The 26,703-nt window shown below is 41.3% G+C and overlaps 1 protein-coding gene across 2 annotated transcripts in view; it reads left to right on the forward strand.

Moving 5' to 3' along the window:
* The first annotated feature begins 449 nt into the window (after positions 1-449).
* Positions 450-26,703, forward strand: part of LOC141789549 (discs large homolog 1-like protein) — a 134,519-nt gene continuing 108,265 nt past the window's right edge. Inside the window, exons 1-4 of one of the 2 annotated variants that reach the window (XM_074669014.1) lie at positions 450-536; positions 1,764-1,934; positions 4,793-5,633; positions 5,908-5,998. In XM_074669014.1, the coding sequence (XP_074525115.1) occupies positions 518-536; positions 1,764-1,934; positions 4,793-5,633; positions 5,908-5,998 (1,122 nt within the window). In that variant the 5' untranslated portion in view covers positions 450-517. The remainder of the gene's footprint in view (positions 537-1,763; positions 1,935-4,792; positions 5,634-5,907; positions 5,999-26,703) is intronic. The other variant, XM_074669015.1, reaches the window with a different exon arrangement.

Below are 26,703 nucleotides of genomic sequence, written 5' to 3' on the forward strand. Positions count from 1 at the left end.
CCCGCTTTAATACTGTTGCGAGGTGGGGGCATGAATGTGACCGTGCGTATGTGTCTTCCAGGGACTTCAAGGTGTGTGTTTGAGAGAGTGTGTGCGTGTATGAGTTTATCCCACAGGACCGCCTAAGAACCGGTCTGACTGCGTTTTGACTCGAGTCACCTGAAAGCAGAAATGGTGGACGAGTTTCACCAAAACGCGACAGAGGGAGCGTTTAAGTGAAAGAGAAGAGGAGCGAAAACAGGCTGTTGCTCCGGGTACTAAGTCCACGCGGTGGCTGTCATTCACTGGTTGACAGTGCCTCCTCACTCCGCTGCGTCTCTCACGGGTTTCCTAACACTCATTTGTCACTTTTTGAAGTTTCATTTTGATGCAAAGACAACTCGGAGTTTAACATGGTGTAGTGTCACTCGTGTGTCCCAGTTAAGAGGCAGGCTATCCCGCGACAGACGCTCACATCTGTAACAACAGACTGTCACAGTAACAACCCCCGGGGAGGAGGAGGACCGTGCTGGTCGACATGCCTGTGCGACAGAAAGGTAAATAAAAATGTTTTTGACTGTTTATCCCCATCTCTGCAGATTCCCCCCCTTCGTCATACAGTTTGTTGAGTCAGTTTTGACTTCTCTAAAGGTTGTGTCGATTTAAGCATAGCTCTGCATAAAGCTCCTCTCGAGTTTGTGATGACGTTCACGGTTGAGCGCGTATCTTAATTTAATGCTTTTGGTCTGTACGCATACAACCATTTTAATAATTGTTCAAGCATTATGATAAAATCAGCATTCAAGTTATCCTCAGGGTAGTGCGATGATTCTGCTTTAGCTGGTTCACAGTTTGATGACTAATGTGCAACTCAATGCATTTAAAAGGGAATTGCTGTTTGAACTCTGCATGGTTAACTGCATGCTGTATTAAAGCGTGTGCATCGGCTTACGTAGACGCCATACCAAGACCACTTTTAACTGCACTTTACATCCCTGTGTGCAACTTTACTTTGACATGACGCTGACACTCCTTTGAGTTGATCGTTGATCTGTCATTGCTTCCGGTTTAATCAGCTGTTCAGAGCACCAATGTGCCTGGAATGCAGTCTGCAGGCTGTCCTTACACCATACTGCCCTCTTGCCCCCCTGCATTAGAGATATAAAACATTTGTAATAAAACTTTATTGTACAAACCGTTTTAGTGTGTGCAGATAGGCCATAAAGAAGTGTTATAAATGATCTGAAATCCCATAATTCACCACAGAGAGCCACTGTTTTCATGCTTTAAAACTTCTCCTACTCCTTTATTTTTAATTTTAAGAGTAATATTTAATCGAGGAAACTCATGCACCAAAATTTGTTTCACTGGGAAAAAAAGTTACACTCTTTTTAAGTACATTAAAGGAAGTCTTATTTCCTTTAAAGTATCTGAGAATTTACTTTTGGTATCAAACAAAGAACAGTCGTTAAAATGCTCTTTTGCATTTTGGAGGATATCATGGTTAATATTTATATTACAAGCCTAATTACAGACCAACACCTGTGTCCACACTGTTGAGCCAGATCTTTTTATTGCCTTCACCTGGATGAAGTGTCTGTGCAGTCTGATCCAGTTTTTATCTACAGTAATCCTCAATAAAGTAGCTACTTTAATGGGTAGTACCCTTTTCGAACTACTTGAGATTGCTGGAGGTTTTTGAATTCCTCCTTACCCTAATGAAGTTTTGATTTTTGTTTGAGAAAGAAAAGTGGTTTGTTATTCACCTAACTCTTTGTATTCAGATGCTCGGCGAGCTCTGGAGCTTCTCCAGCAGTACCGAGCCAAGCTCGATCAGAGACAGCAGAACCAGGGCCGGTCCAAACCAGGCCATGTGGAAGAAGACCAACAGCTGAGACAATCTCTGGACAGAGTCATCACCGTCTTCCAGAGTCAGCTGTTTAGTGCTCTGCTTGGTGAGTGCATTTGTGAGATAATTCAGACTCTCATCTGGTTGCTGTTCTTTTTGCCCATCCATTCCCACCTGATATTTGAGTGTGCTGAATTTGTTGCCTTGGTAAGCTCCCGTCCAGATTACCCATTGCTCTTTGAGGAGAGGATTTGGCATGCGTAGGAGATGAAAGGATTCTTTGGTTGATTAATTGATTGCGTTGCTCGCAAAGTGAATGCAGATTAAGAATCAACCTTTTAAAATGTAGCTTGTTTGCGCTCCTCTCTGTTAACCATAAAATCTACTTAAAAGCATCATAAAATTAAATTTTTGTCCATGTTTTTCATCTTTTTATGCCTGAGGCCACTTTTCACACAAATTACCAGATAGCACATTATTCAAACCAGTACAGTTAAAAGGATTATTTCACCCAAATCTCACAGAGGGATTTTTTTATGTTTCAGTTTTGTCCGTTTTTCTGTCCAGTTATTAAAATCTGATGTCTAGTTGGAGGTGTGAAACTCCTGCATCTTTTTTTTAGTATCTTTCTTTATTCTTAAGACTTCCTAGTTGTATTGTTCATTGAAAGAAAGTTTAGTTTGTGGTTAACTTATTGTCTCCTTGGGTATATATCTTTCTATTTCCTTAAAATCTTGGCCTTTAAAACAGAAAATGCATGACTAGATGCCACTTTTGTTTTGATTTTTGGGGCGAATTGATCCTTTTAGCTTGGTGTTTTTCTAGTCTTCCTAACATGGTTTGAAGAATCACTTTTAACCAACATCATTTATTGATTAAAAAAGATTAATTTGAACTTTAAAAAACTCATTGACTGGGACAGAACATGATGGCTTGAAAACGGTCAAATCCTTAAATCAAGATAAAAATGTTATAATGAGCCACACTGACTATAACAACAGTAGAGGGTTTCTGTTTGCTGTCAGTAAGCAGTAAAGCTCCTTTAAGATGTTTGGACACCAGAAAATGTGTGTCAGAACAGAAAGCTGTAGGCGTGATGCAGCCTGTCTCGAAAACACAGGCCCCCTTTGTGGAAACTACACACAAATGCAAAGAATGTGTAACAAGTATAAATTCCTGACTAGAGTTAACCATGTGTGTCGCACAGGTTAGTTCTGCTTGTTGGGAAATAAAAACAAAACTGTGTGTGGTTATGAGCATGATGACAAACTGGTTCTTAGTTCCTGGTCTCACCTGTTTTGACCACGCCCACACCTTGAGCCCTGAAGAGTTACACTGTTCTGTGTGTGTTCTGTGTGCACATGTCCCTGTGTTCTGTCAACTCAACATAGGATTTAGTTCCTGTTTGTGATTTTGACCTTTGGTTGAGTTTTATTCAGTGCTACAGTTGGATCTTAAAAAACAGCCATGCCCACCTTTTTCTTTTAGAAGAACTCTTTTGTGTTGAAGACTTTTCTCTTTTTAATGCAAGTCCCATTATTAAAAGATGATCATAATGCTGTTTTCTTGAATAATTAGTTTTTTGTTTGTGAAACTTCAATATAATATGAAATGTTAATCAGTGTTTACCAAAAAAACAAGATAACACCTTGAATGATTTATTTTAAACACAGGTATCAACTTAAAAGGTTAAGACAAGTATAAATAATGAAAAATATCCACATTCCCTTTATTTTCATTTTTTATCACCTTAGCCAATGGAGGGTTGTTAAAATAGCTGGCTTTTATTTTTGTTTTGATAATGAATGGATTAATTTAGTGGATGACTACTGACTTATTTATACATTTCATTTTCTCCGTATCACTCACATCTTTTTCTCCAGCTGCATCCAGCCACATTCACAGCATAACAGACATAAAAGACACAACATTTAAAAACACAGGTCAGCATATTCTGGCAGAAAGTCACACACTTAAGCATCTACAACCTGATTTTTTTTAAATTTTTACAATCTTCATAAATACAGTGTCATTTTTCCGCTCATGAGCATCAAGCTGCTCTGAGTTCACACTCTGTGTCTGATTTATGTGAGATCACCTGTTCGTCAGGTCTGTTAGCAAATAGGGGAAGAGAGCTCTCTGGTCATACCAGCCTCTGGGAAAAAGTTCCTCTTTTGAGTGGGAAACGTTTGTATTCTTGAGGAGCCATTGCTCTTTTAAACCATGGCTGCAGTATCATTTACCTGCCACTAGATGTCAACAGTGTGTAAGAAGTGATGTTTTTGTTTCTCTCTGGGTGTCTCACACTATTCAAGATAGACAAAAAGAAGTTAATTTATGTATTTTTTCAATAAGATTAAATTTAACCACACCATTAAATAAACCAGTAAAAGTAAAACAAAATCTGTAGGGTTGTTTTTACCAACATGCCAAAACTGATAGTTTCATAAAATTAAAGGGGCTGTGAGGAGTTTGAAAACAATCTTGAAAAAGGTTCCCTTCTAGATATATGCCTGATCATAATCCACACTTTAAAATGTGATTATTAACGCCAGTGTTGTTAACTACAGGTTATTTTCAATGGCTACTTCTTAGCTTCCTGATTGGGTTGTCCAGGACCGGATTGATCTATGGCACATCTAGGTCTCTATGACAACACCACGCTGGCTGACGGAGTTTAGTAGTGAGAAGAGATAAAACATAGAGATCCGTGTTTTCTACAGGATAATTAGCCTTTAGCTCTGGCTGTATCACCCATGAATACAAGGGAAACAGCAGATCTTGGCAAAATTACTCGTACTACAAATTGACTTCAGAAGGAAACACAAACTTCTCTAACACCAAGTAGTTTTCTAAACCTTCACATTCTGTATTTATATGTTTGATAAACTCTTAAACTCCTCTCCAATCTCATGGTCTCCTACACTCACCTCCAATCTCTTCACTTTCTGTTTGTCTCTCCAGATATCCAGGAGTACTACGAGTTAACCCTCCTCACAGACAGCAAGTCTTCTCCTCCTGACCAATCAGATAGTCCCTGGAGCCTCCCCACTACCTGTAACCTTCCACCAGAGCTCACACCCCAGCCACAGCCCCCCACCAGCCCTCCAGGTGCTCAGGGCTCTGGAGGATCATCCCCTCCCAAACCCCTGACTCCTAAACCCAGGTCACTCAAAGCCCCTGCTCCTCCAATCCCATCCCCAGCGTCCAGCACAAAGCAGTCCTCCCCTTTACCTCCATCCATTTCTCCTCGGTCACATTCAGCCAAAGTCAAGTATCGAGCTCCTCTCCCTCCCGTCCAGCCTGGAACTTCAACACCATCTGAATCAGAGAGTCCGAAGCCAACTTTGCCAGCAGCTACATCACCAGGGGTCAGACTGAATGGTGAAACCTCCACGGACTCCCCAAAAACCCCTCCTGTGGTATCGCTGAATGGAACAAAGCCTCGCCTCACTATCACCATCTCCGATGTTTCTACAGAAAGCTCCACCACCTCTTCCGCCAATCCACAAAGCCGTCCCATCTCTGCAGACCTCAACCTAGTGACCGTCTCTGCTCTCGTGTCCAGCACCGTCCAAGGCATCGTGTCCCCAGAAAAACCAAGACGCACCAATGCTGCTTCAAGCTCCAGCCCTGGTTTCAAGAAGGATATTGTCATAACGTCTCCAGCTTCTGCAGGAAGCAAAGACCCAGGGACAGGAAAAGTCACTCCCAGCACGAGTCCAACCAGCCCCAACCAAAAATTCACCTTCAGCCCCCGGAGTACAGTCTCTCCAGGGCCTTTGACTAAGGGGCCACTTCTGAGGTATGAACAACACATGAAAACACATTGTTAAACTTTTAGTGAAGTAGGCTATTCAGACAAAGCTGGAGAAATAAAACTCAAATCAAAACTCAAAGTATGACCTCGTTTTAAAATTCTCACTGGAGCTGTAAGAAGGTATTTTATTTATAAATGAAATGTGGATTGGTTTGAAAAAAAATCACTGGTGGGAATTCAGGTGTAGTGATATAGAATGTAAAAAAAATCTTACAGAGTTCACCTCCAGACACACACTTTTTTTACTTTTTGTTCCCAGTCCAACCAGCCCTGGGCCAGGAAAAGTCACCTCCACTAGCCCAGGTCCATCCAGCCCCAGACCAGCTACAACCCCACTGACCCCCAACAAGGTAAGACATCTGCAGATGTTTAGTGTCAGAGCAAGACACCTCTGCATTGTTGGAGTATGTTGTTGTTGATGCGCCTTGTCTGGAGGAAGGTGATACCAGTTGTTGGTTAAAAACTGTGAGGTTGACATACGATCATGATCTGGTGATGCTGCTCAAGGTTTTCAGTTTTTATGTTAATGGCGATGAGGTGCAAAGGTTTCTTTCTTTCAACTTCGGCATTTTCTCAGCATTTAAATCACATTCTTTGTTTTGTTGAATCAAGATGTGTGATACTTTGTCGGACAGCAACACGGTCTGAACAGTGCTGGCTGAACTTGATGCTGTTGGTTGCCTTTGATTCTTTAAAATCAAAAAGCAGAAAAAAGAACTGATTAATGTTTTCCATTTACCTTTTGTCTCTACTGAAGGGATTACTATTAATTCTTTCCAACATAACTACATTTTATGATACTTTTTAAAATTATTTTTCTCAATTTTTTCTTGATTGGTTGCTTCACGTCTTAACGTCTTCCCCCTGCATGGGAATGAATTAGAGTTAAGATAAGTCTTTATTTGTGATTAAGCTGATGACCGATGGAAGTCTGAAGGCCGCTGCAGACACAACAAGTACATGGACAGCTTGTTCATGTTTCAGGTTTGAGTATTTGTCTCCCTGAATTGCATAACCTGACTTGAAGTATTTATTGAATGTTTTGTTCCATGGATTAACCCAGGCCCGAACTCTTTTCCTCTTGTTTGACTTCCTGAAATGGAAATTAAATGTTGTCTTTTTGAGCTGTGGACTGTCGGACAAAAGGCTTACTCCAGACATTTGACCTTTTTGCTGTGCTGCTGTTAATCTGAATGTCAGTAAATTGACTCTGACTTCGTCTGCTGTAAAGTTGTTCTCCAAACAGTCGTTTGGGCACATCAGGTGTCAATCATCCTCTGAGCCATCGTTTCTCACATTGTTTTTGAGCTGTATACTATAGACCCATGGCCAATTCCATTTTCTTTTACGATATCCAAGTTGAATTTTATCTGACAAAAATATTTTTATTTTTTATTTATTTTTATTTATTTATGTATTTTTTGTCAGAAGTTGTCAACTAAATATCCAATGGTTTCAGAGCTTTTAAGACAAAAACATTTCAAAATTAGCTAAATAAAAAAAAACAAAAACAATACAACAGACAACATCTTACCAGGAATGATTCACAGGGATCATAAATGTCAGAGTAGAAAGTACTTTTAGTTTGACTCTGATATAGGAAGTTTGCACTGTCTATGTTAGTTTTTGCCTCTGTGGGACAGTAATTGCTGTCTACAGGTCTAATACTCAGACTTACTAATATAATGCTGTGGAAGAAGCTGTTATAACCTTCATTAGCACAACTGAGAGGATACAGGCTGACAACCATCTGTTGGCAGCAGTGAGCATCAGGAGGGAACCAGAAAGAGCACAGATCATACAGAAGTAGAGCGGAACAGGAACAGATTCAAATGTTTAATTGTGTGTTTTTGGTTTTTGCACAAACAGTTTCTGTCTGCTTCACTGGGTCTGTACGGTTCAGGCACTTCTTGTTTAAATCCAGCATCAAATGTTCTGAGTGAAATCTGTGTACATCTTCATGGCGCACAGCGAGATTTACTTTTGCCTGTCAGAGTTGAAAGTAGAGCATCCATTTCTTTACTGCTGTCACTGTTCACTCAGTCTGACCCCTCACTGCTGCCAAGCAGAGACTGACCTGATAAAACAGCAGAGAGTGATGTGTGTGTGTTTTTGTGTCTTTGTGTGTGCTCTTGTGTCTTTCTGCGAGTGTTTGCCTGTGCATCCATGTGTGTGCGTTTCTGCACCTGTCTCTCCATGTTTGCCCGTTCTCCTTCGTGTGTGCAGAGAGTGTTCTGCGATGCTCTTTTTGAGGTCAAAACGTGGCTCAACTACCAGCTGCCATAAAAACCAAGACAACAGCTGGAAAAGAAGAGGGTGAAGGGTGGAGGTGCACCGGGACAGCTGCCACGTTTGCAAGTCAGCCCCTGTTTTAGTGGAGCGAAGTCCTGTCTGGCTGCTCTGATGGGAGGACAGGTGGAGGGGACATGAGGAAGGGAGGTGTGAGAGATTGAGGGATGAAAGAGGAGGATGAGGAGGAGGAGAGAAAGAGGAACAGACGGCAGAAGGATGTCACCAGCAGCAACAAGCGGCTAAAGGGTGGAACGGGAAAGTTTCAGCTGGAAGATGTTTCTGTGAAAGTTTGCCAGTCGGACTGGTGATGATGGACTGCATCTGTATCCTCACTACAAAGGTGAGACAGAGAGAATAACATCTGCAGAGAGGGTGGTGATGTTCATCTTGGAGTTAACCTGATCCTTATCATTCATTCATTCCAGTCTCCCATTAAGAGTGAATGTTTGATCAGTTTGAAGATTGAATGCATAACTTTATATGTGTCATACTGTGTATCCTCATATATGCAAGTATAAAACTGAGTTAACCAGCTTGAATCCTCATGAGAAAAAGTTAGACTACACTCATTTTAGTCCTCATTGTGTGTCTGTTCCCTCTAACCTGCAGCTGCTTTAATTCATGCTTGTGTAATTTAAATGCACCTGCTCACGTTTAGCAACATCAACCTGTTAACAGGTTTCTCACCTCAGGCTTTGTGATATTTTCTACAGAATAATCCACTGTGAGTTCCTCTAATACAGGGACAGACTGTGCTCTAGCAAACGGACTCTAAAGGGAACACTGCTTGGCTGTTGGTCCGACAACATGTGACACCCTGAGAGACAAGAAAATGGGTTGATAGGACACTCGCTTCCAGAGACTCGCCATCTGACTGACTGAGAGGACAGCTGACTGACTTACTGGTCGACTGATTGACTGACTGGTTTCAAGGCACCAGGGACTTTGTTGCTAAAATTAAGACTTCTAAAGTTTGGAAGGATGTGCATGTATTATAGGTGTGTATAAGAATGCATGGATAGTGTAGGAGGACAGCCAGTTTGAGCTAAGAGGCTCTGATCACCTGTGACTCTGGCAAGCTCTTTTGATGGGTTGGATGAAGAATGTTGCTGGAAAAATGAAGGTCCTGGTTTTGTTAGTTGGTTTCCACTTAGGTATGTGACTGGTGTTCATAGATCTGTGAATACATGTATGATGCCTTTAGTATCCATTCCTGACATAGTCAATACTGCTTCATCAACCTTTTTAGAGACTTCGAGCTCTACGATAAGTAAAAAGACTGTTTTGCAAAATTTAAAAAAAAAAAAAGCCTTGGGGATGATACTACCAGTTAAAAGTGCAAAAGGTGTCTTCCTCCAGCCAAGGGCCAAGCATTGATCCAATTTATTAAGCCCTGGTACCTGGGCTTCGGTATCAGCCGACACCAGTCCCATCTGTTTCCTGTATAAATTTAACATAATCTTTTCCTTAATATGAGGATGAGTCTGAACAATTTTATTTCGGCAACTTCATGCTTTTCTAACTTTGTTAACAGTGTAACTGTGAACCTCAGCCAGCAGTGGACAAGTGAGGAATTAAACTTGCATAAACTGTAAAATGCCATCAGAGTTGATGGTGATACAGGCGTGAAACACCTCCAAACTGCTGAGCTGCTGTAGTGATCTTTCTTCATAATATTTTTACTCTGCTGAGCAAAAATGCACAGACCTACTGGTGTTGATGACCACACAAAAGAGCACAGACTGGGTTGGGTAGATCTGTCCTTTGGCCTTTGTCACCAATATTTGGTCTAACTTTCTGACTCTTTATCGGACTGATACCTGATACCAGGATCAGATCAATACATCACTACTAGGTGTCTTCCTCAGACCCATGCTGTTTCCTCTTTAGAGGATTTTCTTGTTGGTAAGTTTTTCTCCCTCTTCTTGTTTTCAAGAGCTCATGAACGGGCCTTGAGGATCTGATGTGTACTATCTACCGTGTACTTCACCTGTTTGAAACTGCTTTTGCAAGCTGTCATGATTTTCTAAGAATCATTTGGGCCTGCTGCAAACACAACAAACCGCTAATGGAAAACCTGTAGAGGTAGAACTTCAAGTATCATTGGACATGTAAGGAGTCTGATGTTTCTCCTGGCCTCCAAAGGAAAAGAGTACAGAAGTGTTGAGAAAAGGGGCATGTTGTAGTTGTTTGCCAAGGATAGCAGAGGAGACTCTTCTAACAGAGTTTCTCCTATCCAACTCTCAGTGTACTGCACTGCCCAAGTGCTCGGGGAAACATGAAGTACTACTCGTGTGACTGACTATGTAAAAAGGAAGGCCTGTTATTGTCAGTTCTGACATTCTGACATGGAAAAGATATCCAACAAGAGGATTTTTGACACTTTTTATTTCCCTGTCGATGCATAAATACCTTAACAGAACTTACAATGTAAATGGCATTTTCCAGAGCGATTCTGCCGGTTCAGGTCTTCACGGCACTTTCTCATCCGTCGTTGCACTTTCCACTTCACCTTGCAGACTTTGACCACTGGTTCACCCCGCTGCCTCAGCAAGAAGAACTGTCTTGCGGCCAGTTCACAACCATGCTCATTAGCTATTGGGAGCATGACCTTCTGGCATGCTGGCAAACAGAGGGATTTGTGAGTTTGAGACTGGGCAGAGGGTGAAACTCTCACTGGCATGAATGACCAAAGTGAGGATGCAAAAGTTTCCATTGAAGGCTTGATTAGAGAGAAAGAAGCGTCACGGTCTTTGTGTCATGGTCTTTGTGTCAAAGGAATGCTTTGAATAATAACAGGGGGGACTGAGACATCACACACGCATTAAAAAAAGTCTTCTGTCTGCTGGCAGATATGCAAACACACTGCAGGGACTCCATCTCAAATCCATCCAGTTAATCTGATTAATCTCTTTAAGATAATGGATTAAAAGACAAAGGGTGTTCCCAAGCCCAAGACTGCTAGATAACAGCTCGAGGATGTTTCAGTACTTTCTCTCATCAGACTTGATTCATTTATTACTAAAACCCTCCATGAGCTTCTGTTTTTCACTACTTTACTCTGAGGATTCTGGGTAAAAATAATGAACCATGAAAATGCCTTAACGCACTTACTACAGGATTATCTAATCCTGTTAACTGTAAATCTCCTATAGATGCATTTTGTCACATTTACAATAACGCAGACTTACAAAGACTTCCCAGTGCACACAAGCAGCAACAAATAGATTTAAGAAGATATTTCAGACCAGTCTTAAGGTTTAAAGCACAGTTTATCAAAGTCAAAGCATCCAGCTCTCGTCAATGAACCCTGCAAATCGTTAACCCCACCTTTGTTTCACCTGTGTGTAATTGTTGTTGGTCATATTGAATGTCGCTGCCCTCCCGTGCTCCAAGAGAGCAAGAGTCTCTCTTAAGAGGCTTAGCTTAGGCTGCTAATGGACTTTACAGAGGTGGGGCTATTTTAAGACAGACAAAGAGGAGACAAGAGACGAAAAATTAAGAGGTTCTCAAAGACTGAAGAGGTGAGGGATCAAGTCTGCGAGCCGGAAACTAATTACAGGTCTAAGGTTTACATAGGTTCTCCAAATATTCTGCTTGAGAACTTGATGCCCTGTCGTTCCACCGGTCTGTCTGTCTGAGCAACAGTCCAGCTGGCACAGCCGTATAATTCCAAGGAGGGGTCAGTGCCAACAGATCAATGGTCAAATAATCAGGTACGGCAGGAGTGGAGAGGAAAGGAGAGGACGTTTCGTGCAGCTGCAGGAACACAGAGCCCTCAGCTGCGGTCTATACCTGCAGCTAACAAACAATGCAAAGTAGGACCGCTGTTACACAATAGCTCACCTCAGGGAAAGGCTGAAAGTCCTTTTAGGGGGACCACCTGTTGTGAAGAACTGGACTAAGTCTGGATGTCTCTGCACAGTCTGGTGTGTAGTAGGGCTGACGCTGGGCCAACACGAGGGAGACGCATGAAGATGAACCATCAAAACTCCTCAGTGAGTGTTACGTCTCTTCTTTCTCTTTGACTCTTTGACTCTTTCCCATTGTTTTGACCTGTGCCTGTTTTCAGAATAATGTTGGAAGTGCTTGAGTCTGTTTGAGAAGCAGCTGATTTTGGATTTTTTGCTAAGATCAGCAGATTGTATCTTCAACTTTTATCATAAGGTGCAGCTATTGTCAGGGCTAAACTTTAGTTCAGACAATTTAATCTAGTTCAAGCAGGTTTGAAGTCAAACAAAGGTGTGTATTTACAGCGGGATGTATGCTTTCGTACTCAAAGAACAAGCCCCATGACTAGAAAAATAAATCTAAATGTTCCAGAAAATATTAATATATATAAAATAATGTATTGTTTACACGTGGTATTCTTTTCTTTTGTCTTTCAGAAATGTCTTTACTTAGTAAACAGTTCATTCGTCCTGTCTGTGAGTCGTCACCTAGACATATCCCTCTTTAAGGTGCCCTCTAAGGCATCTCAAAAGTCAAAATGTCTCTTATCCCTCTGAAACTCCTTGTTCTACTCTCTGATACTGTCTGGGTTCTGTAGCGGTGCCAGCGGTTACAAAGACTGGCCGATAACCAAGAGGAGCTGAGTAATTAAGAGGAGCTAACCCTGAGCCAAAGGTTTTGACCTTAACATAAATGATTGCTGGCTTCTCGTGCTCCCCTCTGTGAAGCAGCTAAAAACTATTGTCTGAACTTCTCTGGAAACCTTGGTTTGAGATTTATGGTCCATTAAAAGACCAAAAACCACTGACTTTTAAACCCTAGTGCTCTAATGCATTTTCCTACTTTTGGTCTGCTTTGTATTATTGTGAAACATATTTTATTTTAGGACAACCAGAGCTAAAAATATAGATAAGACTCAAAAAACTGCAGAAACTGAACGGGCTTGTGTACATTTGGGATTTGTTGTTTTTATTTTTCAGCACAGTTGAAGAGAGATTGGAAATGCTTGGGGTGGTGTAGACATGCATCAAAGGGGTCAAGGAAAGTCATATCTGAACCCTTGAGGACTGTATTCTCTGTATATAGGGCACCTGCTCTAACAGGTATTTCTAAAACAGACTCTTTTTGTACTGAACAGCTTGTACAATTAATTTCACTCCGGCATAATGCTGAAGCGCAAGATGCTCAACGTGCAGATTAACAGTGGGAGCTTCACTTGGCTCAGACAAAGCGCTGTTTTCTAACTTTGGTGTTTCACATTGAACAACTTTGTCCCACCATCAGGTCTCTGTGTATCTACACATGAAAGTCAGCGTGAAAGGGGCTTATTATGTCTTTGTGGGTCAGAAAAGGAGTTTCATGACAGAGTATGACTATGACAATTTCCAATTTCACCTCACAAGTATTGTGGCAAAAAATAAAAAATAAAAATCTTTCAACAGGTATGTCAATGCAACATATTGAAATGCAAATTCTGTAATGACATGAAAACTATCGTTAAATGCTTGATTGTGAAATTTTTTGAGTGGAGACTGGAGGACCTCAGTAACTGATGCTGTTTAATAGAGTTTTCAGCTGTTACTAAATGATCCACTATTTTACCACAAATCAGTAACTCTCTCATCTTTAGTAAACACTTAAATGATTTTGGGCTATATATTAGGGATGCACCGATACCGATCCTGGTATCTGGTATCAGTGTTTCGGTCCCCCTCAAAGCTGGATTGGTATCAGTGGGGGGATCCATAGTGCCGATCCAAGCAAACAGCTCCATGCCTTTTTTCACTGGCCCTTGTGGCGACTTGATTAAAATGTTACATTTGATACACTTTTTTTTGCTGCATTACCAGTCGACAGGGTACAAAAGTTTACATTTGAGTAGAATTTCTGTACATTCTGAAGCATTGTTTTTACCAAAATAGTGCTAAACATTTGAATATTCTATGGTTTAAATAAATATTTACTTCAGTTTTTTCAATTGCTCATTTGTTGCCTTTTACCCAAAACATTACCAGTCTTGTCCCACAGTAGGGCATGCAGGTTACTATTTAACACTGGTATCCGATCAGTATCGGTATGGACTGATACCCAAAGCCCAGGCATCTGTATCGGTATCGGAACCAGAAAAGTTGGATTGGTGCATCCCTACATACCATGCCATTACATATTGTACTCAGGTTGTTACAACACTATTTGATAAATGGCTTGAAATTGAGAATGTTTTGTTTGCTTTATGTTTTACTGTGTTGCCTACTGGGCTGCAGAGTGGTGCAAAAGTTAGCACTGCATCCTTACAGCAAGAAGGTCACCGGTTCAAATCCACACTATCAGCCACCCGCGACCCTAATCAGGACAAGCGGTATAGAAAATGAATGAATGAATGTTGCCTACTGTATCGGTATGGATCAGGTATCGGCACAATTACAATTTAATAGATTGCATCAGATCAGAATGTAAAAAAGTGAATTGACCCATCTCTAGTACACATTGTAAGAAGTAGGGACTCTTTTGACAGCTCTTTCAGTTTTAGAACATTTCATCATAGATACCTGTTGTGACATAAATTCTTGTTTACTGCCGGCCAGAAGGCAACACAGCTAACAAACGCTCCTCGTCAAAATTATAGAAAATGTGTGTCTCACTGCATCTTTGTTGAGCTGTCCTACATCATTCACACAAGGACACAGTATCACAATCCAATAGTAATCACTGGTACATTTACACTAAGGTCATAATTATTAGTTCAAAGCTTTGAGTCACCATAGGGGACTGGTAACTGGGGGGTTTCTTTACCATGATACATCCAAGTCCAGATCCATGAAGCCAAGCCAAACCCAGGGGTCATAAGCAGTCAAGAGTCAGCTCCCGTTAAGCAATCAGATCCTAAAGCTTACCCACAAACAGCCCCACTTGGCTGATTACCAGGGCAAAGGGCTTACAAAGGACTCCAACAATGACTGACCAGAGCCTGTCTCAGGTCAACTAACTAATTTGTCTGAGTGGGTGTGGGCAGGACGTCGTATGAACACATGATGCCGGGTTTGATGAAGGGTAATCTTGAATCCAGTGTTCTCAGTTGTTCTGAGACCTACTCCTCTCCCCTTTTCCGTAGACTTCTTCAGTGTTTGTTTACTTGGCATTCCTATGCCCTTGTCAAGCTAACAGGCTAGCAGCGCTAACATTAAATTGCACATCTCATGCTATGCCTGAGCAGAGTCACAGCAGCTAATCCCATTATGCAGATGACTAATCTCTGTGGAGCTACACACACACACACACACACACACACACACACACACACACACACACACACACACACACACACATATTGAGAGATGCCAAACAGCAGTAGAACACACACAGCAGGAGTTCAGCACAGTTCAGTTTAGACTTGTCATTGATTTTTCTTCGTAAGGGACGCTGCTTGAACTAGCTTTGTGACCCAGTGACCCTTACCCAGCAGGACACTAAAGCGAGCAGATAAGGGTTGTTCTGTGTGTGTATTTTGAAGAAAATGTTGTAATTCCCTCTCCTGTATTCTAGTGCTGCTAGTCTGAAATGGCTGAAGTAAGAACATTAATTTGTTTAGACTTGAAGTGGAAAAGCTGGTTTCATAGGATAATAAACGTCCTCAGGTGATGTTTGGAAACTTTTTTCTCACACAGTTAAAAACTTTTCATATCAGTGGCTGCAACTTCTTTTAACTTGTTAATTAATCAAATATATGCTAATTAATCAAATATATGTTAAGAACAGTAATTATGTGCCTGTTTATACCCAGAAAACTGTATATTGAGACTTATTTTACCACAGCTCATATATATTTCAACATTCACATAAAATAAGCCCCTGCATATTGTAAAACTATCTTTTTTTTTTTTTGTTAAAAAATGTTACTGATATTTTTTTGTAGTTAAAAATGTGATAAAACAAGCATCGAGAGACCTGATGGAGGTGCTGCTGTGTCTGTGTTTTGCCACATAGTGGCACTATGTGAATGACAAACATATCAATATGCTGCATGCTACAATATTTGTGCTGCATTGACATGATGCCCTTGATTTTCATGACTTTATCCCATAATTTTATCTAATTAGATTTTTGAATTAAACTTGAATATTCCTGCTGCTCAGATGAGATTTGTTGCTGGGGGGGATTCAGCAGGAGTCACTTTGTCCCCATATTGCTTTAAGAGAGGGGTGGGGGGTAGGGGGAGGGATATATGTAAATATAAAGAATGTAATTCACTCATGTGTAACCTGAACACATAGCTGGTAAACGCAGATCATGTGACCATGTTCAAAATGTGAATGTATACACTCCTCTTTGATTGGTTACTATGCTGCATAGAGAATCCACTGTGATTGTAGAGTAGTGTGTGTACGAGGTTACTACGCTCGCATACACACAGCGTGGTTATTTCTGTGCTGGCTGACCTACTAATGTTAACATGTAGTGCATGCCTGCTAGGCTCATGATGTTGCATCCTCTGTCTCCCCCTCCTCTCTCCTCTTCTCCCTCTCATTTCTTTCTCATTCATGTCTTTGTCTTTATCCTCCCTGCTACTTCTCCCTCCTTTATCTTTTGCTCTATTATTTCCTTCTTCACATGTGTTCCTTTCCATAATTTAGCAGTTTTTTATCCATTATGTGATGGTGACATAACAGTCTATCTTTACTCTCACAGTATGCATCAAGAGCAGTATGAGCCAAAACGCCTGTGGCTCTCCCAGATGTATTATTGTAATGTGTGTATGCTCGTGCACATACATCAGCAGGATCTCCATCTGTTCCCTGCCAAACAGAGGAACTCATATAGCTGGTCTCAGGATAACAAGCTTCCCACATATACCAAGACTTTTGAGGAGACTGACTCATGAAAACAGAAACATAACTTCCATATTTTATTCAGACAGAGACTTATTTGAGGAGACTTTAACGAAGAAAATGTTGATTTGGCAGAGAAACAAACTGTGAGTCATCGTTTGTTTGGATGTGATGTTTGAAGTGTTTTACTGTGAGTATCCGGCGCTTAAACTTCAAATCAGGCACAAAGCTCAGTAAACACCAACAACAAACAGTTAAACTCTGGCAGGCATACAAAGAGAATCTCATGGATTCAGGGGGTTTAGAATATTTTCAGATTAAATTTACTTTTATGATGGGAGGAATTATGATCAAATCTCAGCGGGGAAAAATGAGTTGTAAAAAGTGTGTAAAAAAAAAAGAAAGAAAAGGAAATAAAATATTGACAGCATAGAATTACAAAGTACGTAATAAGAGTGGCGTCATCAATATCAGCATGTTTTCAGTGTGGTCTCAGCAATTTATTTACTGACACTCACAACCACTGAAGTGCTATCAGGACTGGTCTATAAGCTGTGTCTCAACTCAGGGACTGCAGCCTTTGAAGGCTGCATTTGAAGATCAAACAGCGGTGCATTGAAGGCTGTCCAACTCTGAAGGCTTCTCCAAGTGAAGCCAACAAACATGTCCTTGGAAAACCAAGGTCACAACAAAATCACAAGCTAAGCAGAAATTCAGGAAAAACGAACACACTGATACTTGAGATTATTTTTAAAATATTTGTGATGATACTTGTTAGCAGTGCCAGGTAGTCAACCATTGCTGAGTAACAGAATTGTCATTATGTGATGCTGGCATTTGGTAACAGTTGATAATGTAAACAGAGAATCCTCTGTCGACTGAATCTTCTCAGTTCAGTTCAGCCTTCGGGGTCTACACAGGCCATGAAGGCAGGGTCCTCCGAAGGCACGGATCGGGACAGGTTGTGTGTCAATTTATGCCAATTTATGCATTAATACAGTCGTCACAGTGTATTTAAAGCAGCAATTAATGCACTGTCTTTACATAAAAGTGCCATTTTGTCGCTTTTGGGACACCATGTTTAAACCATGATGGCACATAAAGCACATTCAAATGGCCCATCTTACAGTTAAAAAATCCAGACAGGTAAGCAGCCAAGTAGGACGGACCTTGCATTTTGTGTCAAACAAAAGTAAATTGTCCCCAAAATGCCTTGAAGCCTGAGCTAAGAGCAATGCATACAGGTGCAGCCAATCAGGCTGAGACCAGTGAGCACCCACATCACAAAAACTGTTAAATTGCTAGGGATAGACCAATTATCGGCTGGGCTGATCATAGGGGCCGATATTTGGCATTTTGGGGCATTTTATCAGCATCTGCCTTTTTTTTAATCCAACGACGTATATGAAATTTACTCAAAACTGTGTTGTTTTGGCTCTGATGCTTCTCTGTACAGAATGTCTCCCTGTCTACACAATGGGAGCCCTAGATGGTCATTTAAAATCAGTCATGTAAAACCAAACAGAAAATTAATTCAACTGCATAACATGCGTGTAAAAGGCAGCACAAACTCAATTCTGTCCAGTTTTATTGCAGTTACATAGAAATTTGGGAAAACTTTATCTACTGTAGAAAACTTAAGCTATTTGTTTTTTAAGTTTTCATTTAACTTTATAAAACATGCTGCTAAGCATGGGAGCTGTTTACTAAACATATGCTTAAAGGCATTTGAATGCAGTTAAGTATTGGAGTTTGGATTATTCAAAATTTGTACGCAAATATTTTCACTTTGGCTGCAAATGATTATCGGCTTCAAATATCAGTCATTGGCCCCCTTGCCTACTAACAATCAGTATTGGTATCGGCCCCAAAAAATCCATATTGGTCTATCTCTACAATACGCAATTTTTGAGTGGGTGGCAGCAGGCAAGTGGTAGACTGGGGCCAAAGGAACGTCTTCAGATTGGTGTGTTTTGACCAGTACACATCTTGATTTATTATTTTTATAACAAACAATTTGTTTGACTGACTGAGTCAAAGTTTTGTAACAAAGATTATGCCCATTATTTTTTGTTGCAGACTGAAGTCCCTGTCTCTCTCAGAATAACTTTCACATCATTGCATATTTATATGACTTGTCTACCTGAATCAACTTCAGGACTTAATTGTCTCCTCCAGCTTTTATTGATAAATCTTTTATCACTTCAGAGTTTGAACTCTTAAGCAATTATTTCTCATTCCTGATTGGACCACTTAAACTCTCACTTTGGGAACATTCTTGGCTCGTGGCTTGATCACTTCATCAGTTCACTTGTGACAGTCTCTGGAGACCCCTGAACAGCGATTGTTCCCCTTCTGTGACCTTAGTATCACCCTGTTTGCCTCACTCTTTTACCTCCTTCTCATCCTCTGCTTCCTCCCACATCGTTTCTCCTCAGCGTCTTCTCCTCCCCTCCCTCTCTTGCTGTGTTGTTTGTTTTCCAGTCGAGGTGAGGTGACAGAGACAACCACAGAGAGACGACTGTGTGTGTGTGTTAGAGCCTGTGTCTGTGTATGTGATGGTCCAGATGGCCCAGCCGTCAGCATCAAGAGGCTCGGCTGTGGAGTGCGCTTTGACTTGTTTGACTTCCGTTGCCCTTTATCCCCCACCCTCCTAAATCCTTTTCTGTGCAGCTCTAAATCACTTGTAGAGAAAACTGTAGAGACAATGCAGAAAACTCTGGAGACAGTGCCCAATTTGGAGTTGTTGTGGAAACAGTGCTGTTAGAAAATAGAAATCTGAGGCATGCTGACGTTGGTGGACGGTTCAAAAGAGATTACATGCAGTAAAAGTTCACAAAGAGGTGAACTGCTCAGTTCTCCATCAACAGTGTATCACAAAGAACATTTTTCTGTTTTTTTCTTTAATGTTTTACACAGCGTACCAATCTTTTTGGAAGTAATGAGATGTAATGAACGGATTTAAAACGTGGATTTTGTTTGTGTTTGGCCACAGCAAAGTTTTATCCTGCTGACTGTGTTTGCACCTCTTCTCTGCTCTTCATCACACCTGCAGCTCTCCACCACAGTTTGGCAAATATCGAGATGTTAAGTCCCTTAGGTGTATTATGGGATGAAAAAGTTATATTTGCGTCTGCAGCAGACAGAAGGCAAAAAAAAGAGACAGCTTTGTCGCTTTGTCACTACATATGTTTTCTTTCAATGCTGCAGCCACTGATTCTTGTTACATGGCCACAAATATCAGAATAAGAAAATACGTCTCTGTACAATGTCTCACACACAACACATACTTCTTTTGGACTGTAAGCACTAACTCAGAGGGCATATTCCTTTAAAACTCTTGCATAATTTTTGAGAAAAATCCAGTTTATTATGCTATGTGTATCTATGAACAGTACAAAAAATGTTGGTCCATGTCCAGTGTCGTTTCTGTAGTGGCTCTGGTTGCAGTGCTGTGGGAAAAAAAACTAAAACATCCCAATTTTGGGGGCTAAGGAGTTGCTGTGCTAGGAAAAACATACATGGTTTGATTCTTACTGGCATCACATCATCAGAATCAAAATCAGAGTCAGATATACTTTATTTATCCCTAGAGAGATCTTGGTTATTAGCTTGACCATTATACACACTAGATAAGAATATCTTGTAATTGTATAGTTATAAGATAAAAAAGGATAACAATAAATGCACAAAATAACTGGAATAAGCTTTGTACAAAGGATTGACAATTGAGTAATAAAAATAATGCAGTGTTATTATAACACTACACAATGTCATAGTTCCATTTATGGTTGACAATCTTGACTGCATTCCTGTAACATAAGATTAAATAAATACAGGCATTAGGTAAGAGAAATTCAGAGTTATATATAAATAGATTGTAGAGTAACCACTATTGAAGCAGCCAGCTGTTAAATCAGCTTATCAGAGTTTATTAGGTCAGCTGGTTAAACGCTCATTGGCTGCTGTGTTACAGTTTTGTACACAAACTGAAATCACTACTAATACCCAGATAAAAGGACTCTGACCCACCAGTAACTTTCACCTGAGGCCATGTTCCCACTGCCTGAAATACTGCAGTCCTCTCATCCATTTTAATTAGTCCAGTCTGGGAACACAGCAGGGGTGTCAACTCAGAGGACTCAGGTAAAATAAAAAATAAATGCAGGGTTAGACTGCAAGAAAGCTGACCTTGGCTAAACTTTTGCTGCAATATGAAGTGACAGATTATTTTGTGTCTACTCTTTGTGTACTTTGGGAGTGTAGAGGCCTTGATACTGGTATTATAATTTTCTCTTAGAGGATTTTATTACATTTTGTTGGTGGTTGATTCTATCATGTCATAGAGGAGAACTCTCAGCTGTGACACTTGTACATCACAATTAGGCGACAACCTCAGGTCATGACAAATGAAGACTGTGGAAGTGCAAAAAAACACTATATTTAAAGGGCATCATGATCTTAATACCCTCTGAACTGCCCAGTTAGAAAAAAAATCATCCCTGCACAGTATGTGCCGATAGTAAAATTAGCGATTCAGACAGGAGTCGTTTTCTGAACCAGGCTGTAAATATGTTAATTTCTGCTGTGAAAACAGCTTTTTTTTTGGCTTGGTGTGTATGTGACTTCTGGTACTTCTGGAGCTAGCTTCAAACCCACACTCAGGAAAAAGCAGATTTTAGCACTTCTGCATTGTCTGTCATATTCCTAGAGTGAAGGTTGCCGCTTGAGTGTCCAATTTAGGAAAACTCTGCAAGTACCAGAAACCAAACACACGCTAAGCTGGAGAATTTTTAACAGCAAGAGTAAACACGTCTACAAGCTGGTACAAAAAAAATTGTTTCAGTCCAAATAGTTTATCCTTTTAACTGCACACGTGGTATGAAAGTGAATTTATTTTTTTCACAACCCAGCAGTAAAGACGATATTAAGATTATGAGTTTTCCCAATCAGAGGCCCAGCTCAGCTGACTGACAGATGAGCACCCTACAGCTGTCAGTGAGGAGACTCAAAGCCCACCTCTTTGCCTCCCACTACTCAAACAGAGGTTGAGTAAGAAAAGGAATGTGACCTGGAGTTAAACCAGCATCCACTGTAAGGAGGACTGTTGTGTGGTCTGAAACCATTAAATCAGTGGAAATCAGTGTTAAAGTCACACCTTATGTTACCTTACAGATTAAAAAATAAAACATAACCACAGCATCGTCAAAACTGCAAGACATAGATCTCTTAAAGTGAACACTTCTCAGTTTCAGGAAATCCTTCAGCCTCTGTGTTGGTATTGATCAGCAGTCTGTAAAAGTCAGATCACTTCATGCTCACTCAGCGGTGCCTGGTGAAACACTACTCCTCCAGCAAAGCCACATGTGTGACTGTTTCACATGGATGCCTGATTGCTGCCCAGTGTTTGTGAACATGGGAGGATCATGCGACCTATGACATGCTTTTAAATTGAGGTTAGGTCTGTTGCAGGTGAAGTGGAACATTGCAGATTGTTTTTCTGTTTTAATGAGGCCTAAAGGCTTTCTCTGCTCCTGTATCCAAGTCACAACCCGTTTGTGATGAGCAGGAGTCGTAGGTGTGATTTTAAACCGAGCTCTAAGAGATGCAAACAGTGTCTTTACTGTTTTCCTTCATCTGAGCCATGTTTCTATTTTTGGACATGCACCTTCTCTCTCTGGCGATTCAACTACCGCTGGCTGATGGACGTCATTTTTCATTTTTTTCAAGAAGCATTGACATGACACCCAGCTTTGTATAAACAGGAAGCTAAGAATAAAGAATAATACATTCATCTGAAAGCTAAAGAGCTGCCGTATGTGACCCGTAAGCGTTGCCATCCTTGTGTTATCTCATTTGGCAGAAGAGGGTGACCCAATATTTTGTTTATTTCATTTATCTATTGACCTGAAAATTAGGATTTCATGTCTAAATGGCATGCTGCCAGCACAGCGTCCCGCTGTCAGCACAAAGAAACAACACTGTGGTCAAAAGTCAATTGAACAAGTCACCCTAGTAATGTGTGTGTGTGTGTGTTTGTGTGCATGAGTTTGGTTTTAGGGGATCATGGCTGGTGACTCTGGGTGATGTAATAACATTATCTCTGCCGTTATTCATTCTTTATGCCTCTCTACGAAGCCTGGGACAGTAGTCAAAAAAATCAATTAATTGTATGATAAATTAAATGAACTAAATAATTTTTCTGGCTTCAATATATCACGGTGTGCATGTGTGTTTGTTTCTTTGTCCCTCACCTCCAAACAGGCTGGACATCAAGAGGGTTCACTCTGTGCATCACTCTCAGCCCCTGTAGTGGAATGAACAGTGAACCCTCTTGTCAGTCATCCGAAATCTTTGTTTCTTGGGGGAGGCAGAGCTGCTAGCTTTAGGCCAGGGTAAACGCACAGAGGGCAGCAAGTGAGCCTCGTGAGCGTGTAAGGGGCAACGCAGGTTAAGGTAGCAGAAATAAGGAGGAAAAAAGATGATTGCAAAGTGAAATGCCACAGCCGCAGAGTAGAAACATTCCACATTCAAACCGAACAAGCAAAGTGAGCCCATCAACACCGACGAGCAAGTGTGCAACAAAACAAACTCCTATACCCATCTAAATCACAACCACCCGACCCAGTTGGGGGAGAAACTGCACCTGCAGATGCAGAGCCTTTGTCCCCAGTCAACACTCATTGGGGAGTAGAGGGTGACACAGAAGTGGATATCACTCCTGTCCCATCCCACTCCCACAGAGAAAAATCCCGCCCTGTCCCAATCCTGGTAAAATGACTCCCCTTCCCATCCCACTCCAGAACGATTCCCACTCCTGAACCGCTCCCATTTTTTCCCCTTCTTTAAATTTTTGGGAATTCCATTGACTTTGATCTGATTTTCTCCCCATTCTTTTTTAGATAACTGTTTGCTTCTGGGAAGTGTAGCTCTTTCCATTTGCGTTGGAGTGCAGGCTTATTGGAAATAAACTACAAAATGGCGGTGCATGTCACATATTATATTTTATCTTCCTGATTGGTTTCCACTCCCATATGCTCCCGTTAACTTTTCATCCTGTACCGTCACAATCCCATGATCAAAAGTAAAGTTGACTCCCATCCCGCAGGATTCCTGAAAAAATGTCAGTCTTTACTGAGGAGTTTGAGTGACAAAATAAATTCAAACAGAACCGTGCAAAATAGTGTGCACTCACAGAAAGTGTATTCTGAACGCTTAAAACTGAGACAACTGGACTGTTTATAGTTTGGGATAAAGCTGATAAAACCTCATGGATGAGAAGAACGTCTTAAATACTTAAATGTCCCTAAAAATGTATAGAAATGTATATATATATTGATGGTGAATTACTTCTGACAAGGAGGTTACGCTTTTGGGAGAGTTTTTATGTTTGTTTGTCTGTGAACATCTTATCTCCAAAAATAACTAACGGATCTTAATGAAATTTTCAGGAAATGTTCAAAATGGGATAAGAAAGAAGTCGTTAAATTTTGGAGGTGATCTAGATCACCGTCTGGATCCAGGTTTTTTTTTAAAGGATTCTTATCATTGTGAGACATGGCCGTTTTCATCATATGTGTATATAACTCCACGATTATAGCACCGGATTGCTTTGCAAAACATTACATGACGAGGTCACCATAATTTCTGACAGATGGAAAAAGTCTGATCCAGATCCTGCCAATATTCTGGATACTAAGATCCAGAATATGAAATATGTGTTGGGTCATCATAATTTTCAACACTGTACGGTAAAAAACTATCGTACAAACCTACAACACCAAATTGTAGCAGACAGTCTGCTGAAAGGGAGTATAACATTAAAGTAGGACAATCACACTATGCTTGGCGGAGATCTGCGCTCTCTGAGTGCTTTTCTAGTTTGATCTCAGAATAATATTTTTAATAATATTGTCTATCGTCAATGACTTTGGGACAATATATCGTCCAGCAAAATTTATTATCGGCCCAGGCCTGCTCTCTATCCCTGTCTCTCTTAACTGTTTTATTTGGTTGATTCGGTCTTCACCAGCCCGTTTAATAATGAAACCCTGACCCCCTCCTCACTGCTTTTTCTCTTTGTGTGTGTGTGAGTGTGTGAGTGTGTGTGTCAGTCAGAGCATCACTGCTGCAGGTAAGAAAGAGAAAGAGGGAGGACACATTTTTAATCCCCCTGCACCTCTGTGAGCAGGTCTGTCCTCTCCATCTCTTCCTTTCTTTCTGACTCTCATTGATCTGGCTGTTGAGAGGCGGGCCGAGGGAGGCAGTGGAGCAGAGCGAGGGAGCGCGAGCAAGCCAGGGAGAGAGAGAGAGAGAGAGACTCACAGAAAGACAGCGACAGGACCGAGAGAGGCTCACACTCACATACAGAGAGAGAAAGAGAGGAGGTAGAGGACTGGGACTGCTGCTGCACAGGAGGACCACAGGGACCATACTGACACACACACACACACACACACACACACACACACACATGCACTTATATTTACATCCATTCATGCACACACACACACTCACACACACTGAGTGACCCACACATGAAGACATCACCAACAACAACAAACACACACTGAGCACAGACACATGTGCCACTTCCACTCATGACACGCACACACTGACCATGTTGCTCCCCGCGTCCTGACCAGCTATGAGGAATACACAGATGAAGATGATGATGAAGAAGATGAGAGCGATGAAGAGTGAGCGAGAGAGGACGCCGGCCTGTCACAGCTGAGGACCGTAGCCCGGCGGTGGGGGGGTGGGGGTGGGGGTGGAAGGGGGGGCACTGGGGGGCTGTGGAGGGCCGGTAGAGTGGGCTTTACTGTGGGGACAGCATGGAGCGCGGTTGATGGAGCACATGCGTGTGCATGTGTGCGTGCGTGTGGATGTGTGTGAGTGTAAAATGTGTGTGTGAAGACTAGGATGCCCCCCCAGCGCGGGACCCGCTAGCTAACGTTAGCCACATGTTGTGCCACTGCAAAGTAGCATGCACCAACAACACCATATCTCTGATGTTTGGATGCAAGGTAGGTAGAGAGTCTGTGAGTGTGTGTGTGTGTGTGTGTGTGTGTGTGTGTGTGTGTGTGTGTGTGTGTGTGTGTGTGTGTGTGTGTGTGTGTGTGTGTGTGTGTGTGTGTGTGTGTGTGTGAAAGAGAGAGAAATGCTGGGGGTAGAAGTGAAGCAGCGGACAGTGAGAGAGACACTGACTGGGGCAAAATGTGCTGAGAGAAAGAGGCAAAGAGGTAATGACTAAGCTTGTCAGGGGACTCTGGGTTGAGGTAAACTGAGGTGAGAGTTAGTAGCCGGCAGGAGAGAGAGGTCCTGGCTTTCTGTTTGTGTGTGTGTGTGCCTGTGTGTTTGCCTGTGTGTGTGTGTGTGTCTCAAAGCAGCCCAGACAGGGAGGCAGAAAGCAGGTTTGTGTTTTGCTGTCTGATTGCATATTACAAACTTTGCAGTAACTCCATAACGAACATCCTCACCCTAAGCTCTGTTATCTGACTCTTCTTTAGTGGGATTAACTGCTTCAAACCAGTTTGATCTTTGGCTAATGAAGGAAGTTCAGTTTACAGAGAGGCTGACAATAAATGTTGTATGAAAAGTAGTTATATAGATTAACAGAATCTATCAAAAGGCGTTTGTTAATTTTAAAATGAGCAGTAAGAACTTGTTGCATGTGCGTCAGCTGCTGCTGCTGATTGCATTCCAATCTGTCATTCATTTTTGTTCATTAAACCATCATCCTTTACACCTAAAGAATTACCAAATAACCCCCACTTTATGTTTCTGAATCCATTGACAGAATTAAGGCGGTCTTCATTTGTCAAACTTACTGATCAAAAGCCAAAAATGTTAGACTTAAAATTTTAGTGAAAGTATCTGTAGGCCTCATTCTGAAGGAGTTAGTTGGGGCACAACTTTCGTTTTAGGTACTTTTGCTTATTTTTGTGTAACCCTCAAGTATGGAAATGTACATCCTTCACTTATTT

Source organism: Halichoeres trimaculatus, unplaced genomic scaffold (genome assembly GCF_033239565.1).
Source record: "Halichoeres trimaculatus isolate MK-OKI-2021-1 unplaced genomic scaffold, fHalTri1.1 fHalTri1_scaffold_4, whole genome shotgun sequence".
Lineage (NCBI taxonomy): Eukaryota > Metazoa > Chordata > Actinopteri > Labriformes > Labridae > Halichoeres > Halichoeres trimaculatus.